The 12,675-nt window shown below is 48.8% G+C and overlaps 1 protein-coding gene across 1 annotated transcript in view; it reads left to right on the top strand.

Moving 5' to 3' along the window:
• Positions 1 to 12,675, top strand: part of LOC147106511 (myosin-binding protein C, cardiac-type-like) — a 191,436-nt gene that overhangs the window by 42,579 nt on the left and 136,182 nt on the right. Inside the window, exons 4-7 of the mRNA XM_086007469.1 lie at positions 185 to 350; positions 7,078 to 7,184; positions 7,640 to 7,669; positions 7,782 to 7,921. Of these exons, the coding sequence (XP_085863595.1) occupies positions 185 to 350; positions 7,078 to 7,184; positions 7,640 to 7,669; positions 7,782 to 7,921 (443 nt within the window). The remainder of the gene's footprint in view (positions 1 to 184; positions 351 to 7,077; positions 7,185 to 7,639; positions 7,670 to 7,781; positions 7,922 to 12,675) is intronic.

The raw sequence follows: 12,675 nt of genomic DNA, 5'->3' as shown, positions 1-12,675 counted from the left end.
CAAGGCACAAGAAGAAGCCTCGGCCTTTAAATTATTGCGGCTCATCAAATGTTTGAGTTCTCCTCGGCCAGTTTGTTTCCCATAGCAGAAGCTCTGGTCCAGACTGAGAGGTGAAAAGGTGGGTGTCACAGCCTGGTTTTGGGGCCATTGTCCCACATTCTCCTTTGTCCCTATATGTCTGCAGAGAAACAGCTGGAGATTTACCAGAAAATTGCGGATCTGACGGTGAAGGCCAAAGAGCAGGCCATCTTCAAGTGCGAGGTGTCTGATGAGAAAGTCAAAGGGAAGTGGTTCAAGAATGGCTTGGAGGTCGTGTCCAATGACAGACTGCAAATCACACACATTGGCAGGTAAATGGTGGGGGTGGCTCTAGTTTCCTCTTTCAGCATTCCGTAGGGACCGCTCCCTCCGAGACACCCTAGTCCACTCCTCTATCACCCCCAGCACCCCTACCCTTTCGCCTGGCACCTTTCCGTGCAAGCGCAGGAGATGTAATGCCTGCCCCTATACCTCCCCCCCTTCCCACTGTCCAGGGCCCCAAACACCCCTTCCAGGTGAAACAGCAATTTACTTGTACTTCTTGCAATCTAGTATACTGTATTCGCTGCTCACGATGCGGTCTCCTCTACATTGGGGAGACCAAAGGCAGATTGGGTGACCGCTTTGCGGAACACCTCCGTTCAGTCCGTAAGGGTGACCCCGAGCTTCCGGTCGCCTGTCATCTTAATTCACCGCCCCATTCCCACTCGGACCTCACCGTCCTCGGCCTCTTGCATTGTTCCACGGAAGCTCAATGTAAACTCGAGGAACAGCACCTCATCTTCCGATTAGACACTTTACAGCCTTGCGGACTCAATAGCGAGTTCAACAATTTCAGATCATAACCTCGGCCCCTATCACATTTTTACTTATATTTTTTTTCCACACCTTTGTTTTGGGTTTTCCCTCCCCCCCACCCCTTTTTTTTCTCTCTCCCACATGGCAGCTGTCTCTCATTCGGCCAGAACATTTCACACCTAATCTGAGCCGTCTTTTGTCTCCACTGTCCTATCACCATCTCGTCTGGTTTTCAATACCTCTTAATGTCTCTTCACTTCTTCTGTTCTCTCGCAGCCCTGCCTTTCGATCTATTTCATTTCCTTTCCAGTTTTGAAAAAGGGTTTCGACCCGAAACGTCGACTCTAATTTCTCTCCACGGATGTTGCCTGGCCTGCTGAGTTTTTCCAGCATTTTCTGTTGTTATTTTGAATTTCCAGCATCTGCAGTATTTTGCTATCGTACAAGTATCTGGGGAGTTGGGTTGAGTGTCTGGGGGGCGGGCCTAGTGTCTGGGGGGCGGGCCTAGTGTCTGGGGGGCGGGCCTAGTGTCTGGGGGGCGGGCCTAGTGTCTGGGGGGCGGGCCTAGTGTCTGGGGGGCGGGCCTAGTGTCTGGGGGGGCGGGCCTAGTGTCTGGGGGGGCGGGCCTGGTGTCTGGGGGGGCGGGCCTAGTGTCTGGGGGGGCGGGCCTAGTGTCTGGGGGGGCGGGCCTAGTGTCTGGGGGGGCGGGCCTAGTGTCTGGGGGGCGGGCCTAGTGTCTGGGGGGGCGGGACTAGTGTCTGGGGGGGGCGGGCCTAGTGTCTGGGGGAGCGGGCCTAGTGTCTGGGGGGGCGGGCCTAGTGTCTGGGGGGGCGGGCCTAGTGTCTGGGGGGCGGGCCTAGTGTCTGGGGGGGCGGGCCTAGTGTCTGGGGGGCGGGCCTAGAGTCTGGGGGGCGGGCTTAGCGTCTGGGGGGCTGGGCCTAGCGTCTGGGGGGCTGGGCCTAGCGTCTGGGGGGGCGGGCCTAGCATCTGGGGGGGCGGGCCTAGCGTCTGGGGGGCGGGCCTAGCGTCTGGGGGGCGGGCCGAGAGTCTGGGGGGCGGGCCGAGAGTCTGGGGGGCAGGCCGAGAGTCTGGGGGGCGGGTCGAGTGTCTGGCGGCGGGTCTAGTGTCTGGGGGGGCGGGCCTAGTGTCTGGGCGGCGGGTCGAGTGTCTGGGCGGCAGGGCAGGGTGTCTGGGCGGCAGGGCAGGGTGTCTGGGCGGGGGGGCAGGGTGTCTGGGCGGGTCGAGTGTCTGGGTGGGGGGGTAGGGTGGTGTAACATAGCCTGTCTGTATTTTAAGCTCTAGATTGGAACAATAAGATCCTAAAAAACGTGAAATGCGACCCTACCCTGACGCGGATGTGCCTGCCGCCATTTTCACGGCGGCGGTTTTCGTGGCCTGCGAGTGTCTTGCTTTGGAAAGGCAGGACATTCATTGACATGTTTCAATCAGGCTGCTGCACGGCTTTCCCACAGCTCGGGAATCTCGGCAGTAAAGGGGAGCTGATGGCTGTCTGCTCCAGATTATAAGTGCCTCAGATCGCACTCCTTGTGGGCCAGGCAGATCAGCAGTGCTATCGCTTCGGCCTCCCTTCTGCCGATCATGGCCTCGCTCTCCCCTGCTGCGATCGCCAGCCCCTCATCCCCCCAGGTCCGATCCCTCACTCCCTCCGCACTTCCGATTGCAAGGGACCGTCCCCAAGGGCCCACAGCTGCAGCCTCCTGCTGCTGGTTTTCTCTCCCAGCAGACGGCCAGTCTGTCAATCTGGCGGGCTGCCACCGGGACAACGGAAGTAAATAAAGATGAGGTCCTGCCGTTAAATTCGGCAGGACCTCCATGTCCACGGCATCAACAGGTCCATCAGCCACTTTCGATCTCACCGTATGTATCGGGGCCACACTGTTGCAGGCTGTATTACTGTCAGACTTACACCATTTCAGTCTGTTATGTTACAGTCAGACTCGTTCCATTACAGTCTGTTATGTTACTGTCAGACTCGCTCCATTACAGTCTGTTATGTTACTGTCAGACTCACACCATTCCAGTCTGTTATGTTACTCTCAGACTCGCTCCATTACAGTCTGTTATGTTACTGTCAGACTCGCTCCATTACAGTCTGTTATGTTACTGTCAGACTCACTCCATTACAATCTGTTATGTTACTGTCAGACTCGCTCCATTACAGTCTGTTATGTTACTGTCAGACTCGCTCCATTACAATCTGTTATGTTACTGTCAGACTCGCTCCATTACAGTCTGTTATGTTACTGTCAGACTCGCTCCATTACAGTCTGTTATGTTACTGTCAGACTCGCTCCATTACAGTCGGTTATGTTACTGTCAGACTCGCTCCATTACAGTCTGTTATGTTACTGCCAGACTCGCTCCATTACAGTCTGTTATGTTACTGTCAGACTCGCTCCATTACAGTCTGTTATGTTACTGTCAGACTCGCTCCATTACAATCTGTTATGTTACTGTCAGACTCGCTCCATTACAGTCTGTTATGTTACTGTCAGACTCGCTCCATTACAATCTGTTATGTTACTGTCAGACTCGCTCCATTCCAGTCTGTTATGTTACTGTCAGACTCGCTCCATTACAGTCTGTTATGTTACTGTCAGACTCGCTCCATTACAGTCTGTTATGTTACTGTCAGACTCGCTCCATTACAGTCTGTTATGTTACTGTCAGACTCGCTCCATTACAGTCTGTTATGTTACTGTCAGACTCGCTCCATTCCAGTCTGTTATGTTACTGTCAGACTCGCTCCGTTACAGTCTGTTATGTTACTGTCAGACTCGTTCCATTACAGTCTGTTATGTTACTGTCAGACTCGCTCCATTACAGTCTGTTATGTTACAGTCAGACTCGCTCCATTACAATCTGTTATGTTACTGTCAGACTCGCTCCATTACAGTCTGTTATGTTACTGTCAGACTCGCTCCGTTACAATCTGTTATGTTACTGTCAGACTCGCTCCGTTACAGTCTGTTATGTTACTCTCAGACTCGCTCCATTACAGTCTGTTATTTTAATGTCAGACTCGTTCCATTACAGTCTGTTATGTTACTGTCAGACTCGTTCCATTACAGTCTGTTATGTTACTGTCAGACTCGCTCCATTACAGTCTGTTATGTTACAGTCAGACTCGCTCCATTACAATCTGTTATATTACTGTCAGACTCGCTCCATTACAGTCTGTTATGTTACTGTCAGACTCGCTCCGTTACAGTCTGTTATGTTACTGTCAGACTCGCTCCATTACAGTCTGTTATGTTACTGTCAGATTCGCTCCATTACAGTCTGTTATGTTACTGTCAGACTCGCTCCGTTACAATCTGTTATGTTACTGTCAGACTCGCTCCATTACAGTCTGTTATGTTACTGTCAGACTCGCTCCATTACAGTCTGTTATGTTACTGTCAGACTCGCTCCATTACAGTCTGTTATGTTACTGTCAGACTCGCTCCATTCCGGCCTGTTATGTTAATGTCAGACTCGCTCCATTACAGTCTGTTATGTTACTGTCAGACTCGCTCCATTACAGTCTGTTATGTTACTGTCAGACTCGCTCCATTACAGTCTGTTATGTTACTGTCAGACTCGTTCCATTACAGTCTGTTATGTTACTGTCAGACTCGCTCCATTACAATCTGTTATGTTACTGTCAGACTCGTTCCATTACAGTCTGTTATGTTACTGTCAGACTCGCTCCATTACAATCTGTTATGTTACTGTCAGACTCGTTCCATTACAGTCTGTTATGTTACTCTCAGACTCGCTCCATTACAGTCGGTTATGTTACTGTCAGACTCGCTCCATTACAGTCTGTTATGTTACTGCCAGACTCGCTCCATTACAGTCTGTTATGTTACTGTCAGACTCGCTCCATTACAGTCTGTTATGTTACTGTCAGACTCGCTCCATTACAGTCTGTTATGTTACTGTCAGACTCGCTCCATTACAGTCTGTTATTTTAATGTCAGACTCGTTCCATTACAGTCTGTTATGTTACTGTCAGACTCGCTCCATTACAATCTGTTATGTTACTGTCAGACTCGCTCCATTACAGTCTGTTATGTTACTGTCAGACTCGCTCCATTACAATCTGTTACGTTACTGTCAGACTCGCTCCATTCCAGTCTGTTATGTTACTGTCAGACTCGCTCCATTACAGTCTGTTATGTTACTGTCAGACTCGCTCCATTCCAGTCTGTTATGTTACTGTCCGACTCGCTCCATTCCAGTCTGTTATGTTACTGTCAGACTCGCTCCATTCCAGTCTGTTATGTTACTGTCAGACTCGCTCCATTACAGTCTGTTATGTTACTGTCAGACTCGCTCCATTACAGTCTGTTATGTTACTGTCAGACTCGCTCCATTACAGTCTGTTATGTTACTCTCAGACTCGCTCCATTACAGTCTGTTATGTTACTGTCAGACTCGCTCCATTACAGTCTGTTATGTTACTGTCAGACTCGCTCCGTAACAGTCTGTTATGTTACTCTCAGACTCGCTCCATTACAGTCTGTTATTTTAATGTCAGACTCGTTCCATTACAGTCTGTTATGTTACTGTCAGACTCGCTCCATTCCGGCCTGTTATGTTAATGTCAGACTCGCTCCATTACAGTCTGTTATGTTACTGTCAGACTCGCTCCATTACAGTCTGTTATGTTACTGTCAGACTCGCTCCATTACAGTCTGTTATGTTACTCTCAGACTCGCTCCATTACAGTCTGTTATGTTACTGTCAGACTCGCTCCATTACAGTCTGTTATGTTACTGTCAGACTCGCTCCATTACAGTCTGTTATGTTACTGTCAGACTCGCTCCGTTACAGTCTGTTATGTTACTGTCAGACTCGCTCCATTACAATCTGTTATGTTACTGTCAGACTCGTTCCATTACAGTCTGTTATGTTACTGTCAGACTCGCTCCATTACAGTCTGTTATGTTACTGTCAGACTCGTTCCATTACAGTCTGTTATGTTACTGTCAGACTCGCTCCATTACAGTCTGTTATGTTACTGTCAGACTCGCTCCATTACAGTCTGTTATGTTACTGTCAGACTCGCTCCATTACAGTCTGTTATGTTACTGTCAGACTCGCTCCATTACAATCTGTTATGTTACTGTCAGACTCGCTCCATTCCGGCCTGTTATGTTAATGTCAGACTCGCTCCATTACAGTCTGTTATGTTACTGTCAGGCTCGCTCCATTACAGGCTGTTATGTTACTGTCAGACCCGTTCCATTACAGTCTGTTATATTACTGTCAGACTCGTCCCATTACAGTCTGTTATGTTACTGTCAGACTCGTTCCATTACAGTCTGTTATGTTACTGTCAGACTCGTTCCATTACAGTCTGTTATGTTACTGTCAGACTCGCTCCATTACAGGCTGTTATGTTACTGTCAGACTCGTTCCATTACAGTCTGTTTTATTACTGTCAGACTCACTCCATTACAGTCTGTTATGTTACTGTCAGACTCGTTCCATTACAGTCTGTTATGTTACTGTCAGACTCGTTCCATTACAGTCTGTTATGTTACTGTCAGACTCGCTCCATTCCAGTCTATGTTAATGTCAGACTCGCTCCATTACAGTCTGTTATGTTACTGTCAGACTCGCTCCATTACAGTCTGTTATGTTACTGTCAGACTCGTTCCATTACAGTCTGTTATGTTACTGTCAGACTCGCTCCATTACAGTCTGTTATGTTACTGTCAGACTCGCTCCATTACAGTCTGTTATGTTACTGTCAGACTCGCTCCATTCCAGTCTGTTATGTTACTGTCAGACTCTCTGCATTACAATCTGTATTACAGTCAGACACACACTGTTACATTCTGTTATGTTAGTCAGACACACACTGTTACCGTCTGTTATGTTACTGTCAGACTCGCTCCATTACAGTCTGTTATGTTACTTTCAGACTCGCTCCATTACAGTCTGTATTACAGTCAGACACACACTGTTACCGTCTGTTATGTTACTGTCAGACTCGCTCCATTACAGTCTGTTATGTTACTTTCAGACTCGCTCCATTACAGTCTATGTTACAGTCAGACACACACCATTACAGTCTGTTATGTTACTGTCAGACTCGCTCCATTACAGTCTGTTATGTTACTGTCAGACTCGCTCCATTACAGTCTATGTTACAGTCAGACACACACCATTACAGTCTGTTATGTTACAGTCAGACTTACACATTGATATGTTTGTGCTCCACAGAATCCACAAGCTTGTGATTGACAATGTGAGGCCACAAGATGAGGGCGATTACACCTTCGTGCCTGATGGGTTTGCCTTCAACCTCTCCGCCAAGCTGAATTTCCTGGGTGAGCTACAGACTCTGATGGGTTTGAGGTTGGGAAGTGATGCTGCAGTGAACCCAACTCCCTGCACTGCAGCACCACTTTCTGAGCAGCTAGACAAAGTAGAGTAGAAATGGAGTGTACACACCATGCTAGGATTGTCAGTTTGAGCTCAGTCCTCACCATTCTAGCCTCTCCACTACTTTGGTTGCTTAATCCAGTGAAGTCTCAACTGGAGAGTTAGTCGAATCCGGTTTCCGAGTCAGTAGCCTTTCATTAGGCTGGTTGATCAGGAGGATATTAGAGTTGATCAATCAGACAGATTAGTGATTGCTGGTTGGTTGGCGGGACATGTATTCTGCCTGATTCCTGTAATAGGATCCTTTTTGCTCTACACTGTACACATAGTTTTGCTGGATTTCTACTTTATTTTAATGTTGTACCCTTCTCTCTCTCTCTCTCTTCTTCCCTCTCTCCAGAGGTTAAAATCGACTATGTGCCTCGACAAGGTATAGTCTTTATTTTATACATCTATCCCAATATTAACAGTGTTGCATTGCTGGTGTTGGATCTGTCTCTGCTGCCTCACTGTGTTAAAGCAGATGTGTCTGGACTCCACAGATCCTCCCAAAATCCACCTGGACTGTTTGGGCAGCATCCCTGATGCCACCATCATTGTCGTGGCTGGAAACAAACTGCGGCTGGATGTGCCCATCAGTGGAGAGCCAGTGCCCACTGTCATCTGGACCAAGGTCGACAAGGTAGGACCGGGGTGGGGGGGAATGGATCTCCCAATCAGCCCCCTTTAATTGGTAAAGACTTGGTAGACCTGCATCTGGACATTGAGTAGGGTGATGGTCGACCATACGTACCCTACGGCTCACCAGGAGGAGTATGTACAAGTGATTTGCAAGAAACAGATGAGATTGAGAGTTTCCAACAGCGGACACCCAATGGTGAGCAGCGAGTGACCCTTAGAGCTGCCCGTCACAAACAGGGGACTTGTCCAATGTACGGCGACTACACCAGGTCAAAGGTTCTCTCAACCCTGTGTGGCCTACTTTGATTGGTGGTGCTCAGAACCATTTACACTGCCTCTGGGGCTGAGGGAGGGGTGGGCAGGAGTCACAGTTAACTCAGTACTGTGACCCTCTGATATTCATGGGGATGGAGAATATCTGGGCCTTGATGAGACCTCAGCTGGATGATGACAGGTAAGATCTCAATGTTCACCATCCATCCAAATTCAACCGTCTCCTGTCTGTTGTTTTTTGTATTGACACACACACACACACACTCCTGTACACACACACAGTGTAAACAGTACACACACGCAGTGTAGACAGTACTCCCACAGTGTACAGCAACACACACTCCTGTACACACACACAGTGTAAACAGTACTCCCACAGTGTACAGCAACACACACTCCTGTACACACACACACCGTAAACAGTACTCCCAGTGTACAGCAACACACACTCCTGTACACACACACAGTGTAGACAGTACTCCCACAGTGTACAGCAACACACACTCCTGTACACACACACAGTGTAGACAGTACTCCCACAGTGTACAGCAACACACACTCCTGTACACACACACACCGTAAACAGTACTCCCAGTGTACAGCAACACACACTCCTGTACACACACACAGTGTAGACAGTACTCCCACAGTGTACAGCAACACACACTCCTGTACACACACACACCGTAAACAGTACTCCCAGTGTACAGCAACACACACTCCTGTACACACACAGTGTAGGCAGTACTCCCACAGTGTACAGCAACACACACTCCTGTACACACACACAGTGTAGACAGTACTCCCACAGTGTACAGCAACACACACTCCTGTACACACACACAGTGTAAACAGTACACACACACAGTGTAGACAGTACTCCCACAGTGTACAGCAACACACACTCCTGTACACACACACAGTGTAGACAGTACTCCCACAGTGTACAGCAACACACACTCCTGTACACACACACAGTGTAGACAGTACTCCCACAGTGTACAGCAACACACACTCCTGTACACACACACAGTGTAAACAGTACACACACACAGTGTAGACAGTACTCCCACAGTGTACAGCAACACACACTCCTGTACACACACACAGTGTAGACAGTACTCCCAGTGTACAGCAACACACACTCCTGTACACACACACAGTGTAAACAGTACTCCCACAGTGTACAGCAACACACACTCCTGTACACACACACAGTGTAGACAGTACTCCCACAGTGTACAGCAACACACACTCCTGTACACACACAGTGTAGACAGTACTCCCACAGTGTACAGCAACACACACTCCTGTACACACACACAGTGTAGACAGTACTCCCACAGTGTACAGCAACACACACTCCTGTACACACACACACCGTAAACAGTACTCCCAGTGTACAGCAACACACACTCCTGTACACACACACAGTGTAAACAGTACTCCCACAGTGTACAGCAACACACACTCCTGTACACACACACAGTGTAGACAGTACTCCCACAGTGTACAGCAACACACACTCCTGTACACACACACAGTGTAGACAGTACTCCCACAGTGTACAGCAACACACACTCCTGTACACACACACAGTGTAGACAGTACTCCCACAGTGTACAGCAACACACACTCCTGTACACACACACAGTGTAAACAGTACTCCCACAGTGTACAGCAACACACACTCCTGTACACACACACAGTGTAAACAGTACTCCCACAGTGTACAGCAACACACACTCCTGTACACACACACAGTGTAGACAGTACTCCCACAGTGTACAGCAACACACACTCCTGTACACACACACAGTGTAAACAGTACACACACACACACAGTGTAGACAGTACTCCCACAGTGTACAGCAACACACACTCCTGTACACACACACAGTGTAGACAGTACTCCCACAGTGTACAGCAACACACACTCCTGTACACACACACAGTGTAAACAGTACACACACACAGTGTAGACAGTACTCCCACAGTGTACAGCAACACACACTCCTGTACACACACACAGTGTAGACAGTACTCCCACAGTGTACAGCAACACACGCTCCTGTACACACACACAGTGTAAACAGTACACACACACAGTGTAGACAGTACCCCCACAGTGTACAGCAACACACACTCCTGTACACACACACAGTGTAGACAGTACTCCCACAGTGTACAGCAACACACACTCCTGTACACACACACAGTGTAAACAGTACACACACACAGTGTAGACAGTACTCCCACAGTGTACAGCAACACACACTCCTGTACACACACACATTATAGACATTACTCCCACAGTGTACAGCAACACACACTCCTGTACACACACACAGTGTAAACAGTACACACACACAGTGTAGACAGTACTCCCACAGTGTACAGCAACACACACTCCTGTACACACACACAGTGTAGACAGTACTCCCACAGTGTACAGCAACACACACTCCTGTACACACACACAGTGTAGACAGTACTCCCACAGTGTACAGCAACACACACTCCTGTACACACACACAGTGTAAACAGTACACACACACAGTGTAGACAGTACTCCCACAGTGTACAGCAACACACACTCCTGTACACACACACAGTGTAGACAGTACTCCCACAGTGTACAGCAACACACACTCCTGTACACACACACACCGTAAACAGTACTCCCAGTGTACAGCAACACACACTCCTGTACACACACACAGTGTAAACAGTACTCCCACAGTGTACAGCAACACACACTCCTGTACACACACACAGTGTAAACAGTACTCCCACAGTGTACAGCAACATACACTCCTGTACACACACACAGTGTAGACAGTACTCCCACAGTGTAGAGCAACACACACTCCTGTACACACACACAGTGTAAACAGTACTCCCACAGTGTACAGCAACACACACTCCTTTACACACACACAGTGTAGACAGTACTCCCACAGTGTACAGCAACACACACTCCTGTACACACACACAGTGTAAACAGTACTCCCACAGTGTACAGCAACACACACTCCTGTACACACACACAGTGTAAACAGTGACTATGACTGTATGAGAGGGTAGATGTGCGTGAGTATATAATGTGTGCGATATGTACATTTGTTTCCATTAACACTGAACCACAAGATTCTAGAAATAAGCACAACTCCTGGGTACGCGAGAGGAACATGACCCAGACCGCAGATTCATTAGGATGGTTTATCTTCCCCTCAAACCCAACCCCATGCTTCACATCCCAGGACATCTGACTGTCATGGACAGAACAGCCAGTGGGTACCTCCCAGCAAGCACCCTGTCACTGACCACCTACCCAGGGCATCCTGTGCCCACACAGGCTGCTGCCTCCCTTCTGCAGCAGTGTGGGCAGATCACGGTCAATGGTACTTGTATTCCAGTTAAACTGGGCCGTGCAAGAACAACAACTTGCATTTGTACAGTGCCCTTAACATCGTGAAATGTCCCAAGGTGCTTCACAGGAGTGTAATCGGAGAAAAACTGACACCGAGCCACACAGAGATATCGGGACAGGTGACCTGCTTGCCCAAACTTGCTCAAAGAGGTAGATTTTAAGGAGTGTTTTCAAGGAAGAGCAAGAGGCGGAGCGGTACAGGGAGGAAATTCCAGAGCTTAGGGCCTAGGCAGCTGAAGGCACGGCCGCCGATGGTGGAATGATGAAAATATGCAAGAGGCCAGAATTGGAGTAGCGCAGGGGGTTACAGAGGTAGGGAGGGGTGAGGCTATGGAGGGATTTGAAAACAAGGATGAGAATTTTAAAATCGAGGTGTTGCTTATCCGGGAGCCAATGTAGGCCAGCGAGCAGAGGGGTGATGGGTGAACGGGACTTGGTGCGAGTTAGGACACGGGCAGCAGAGCTTTGGAGGAGCTCAAGTTTACGTAGGGTGGAATGTGGGAGGCCAGCCAGGAGTGCGTTGGAATAGTCAAGTCTAGAGGTAAGAAAGGCCTGGATGGGGGTTGGAGAGGATATGAGGAAGGAACCTCTACTCTGAGTCAAATAGGACACCAAGGCTCTGAAGAGTCTGGTTCAGCTGAGACAGTTGCTAGGGACAGGGATGGAGTCGGTGCCTAGGGAATGGAGCTTGTGGTGGGGACCGTAGACAATGGCTTCAGTCTTCCCAATATATTAATTGAAGGAAATTTCTGCTCAGCAAGTGTAGAGGGAGGTTTACTCTGTATCTAACCCGTGCTGTACCTGCCCTGGGAGTGTTTGATGGGACAGTGTAGAGGGAGCTTTACTCTGTATCTAACCCGTGCTGTACCTGCCCTGGGAGTGTTTGATGAGACAGTGCAGAGGGAGCTTTACTCTGTATCTAACCCGTGCTGTACCTGCCCTGGGAGTGTTTGATGGGACAGTGCAGAGGGAGCTTTACTCTGTATCTAACCCATGCTGTGCCTGCCCTGGGAGTGTTTGATGGGACAGTGTAGAGGGAGCTTTACTCT

The sequence above is a fragment of the Somniosus microcephalus genome, chromosome 15 (genome assembly GCF_052327205.1).
Source record: "Somniosus microcephalus isolate GS21.2 chromosome 15, FLI_Smic_1.0, whole genome shotgun sequence".
Classification (NCBI taxonomy): domain Eukaryota; kingdom Metazoa; phylum Chordata; class Chondrichthyes; order Squaliformes; family Somniosidae; genus Somniosus; species Somniosus microcephalus.
The sequence above is the reverse complement of the archived record's forward strand: the minus strand, read 5'-3'. Positions and strand labels throughout refer to the sequence as shown.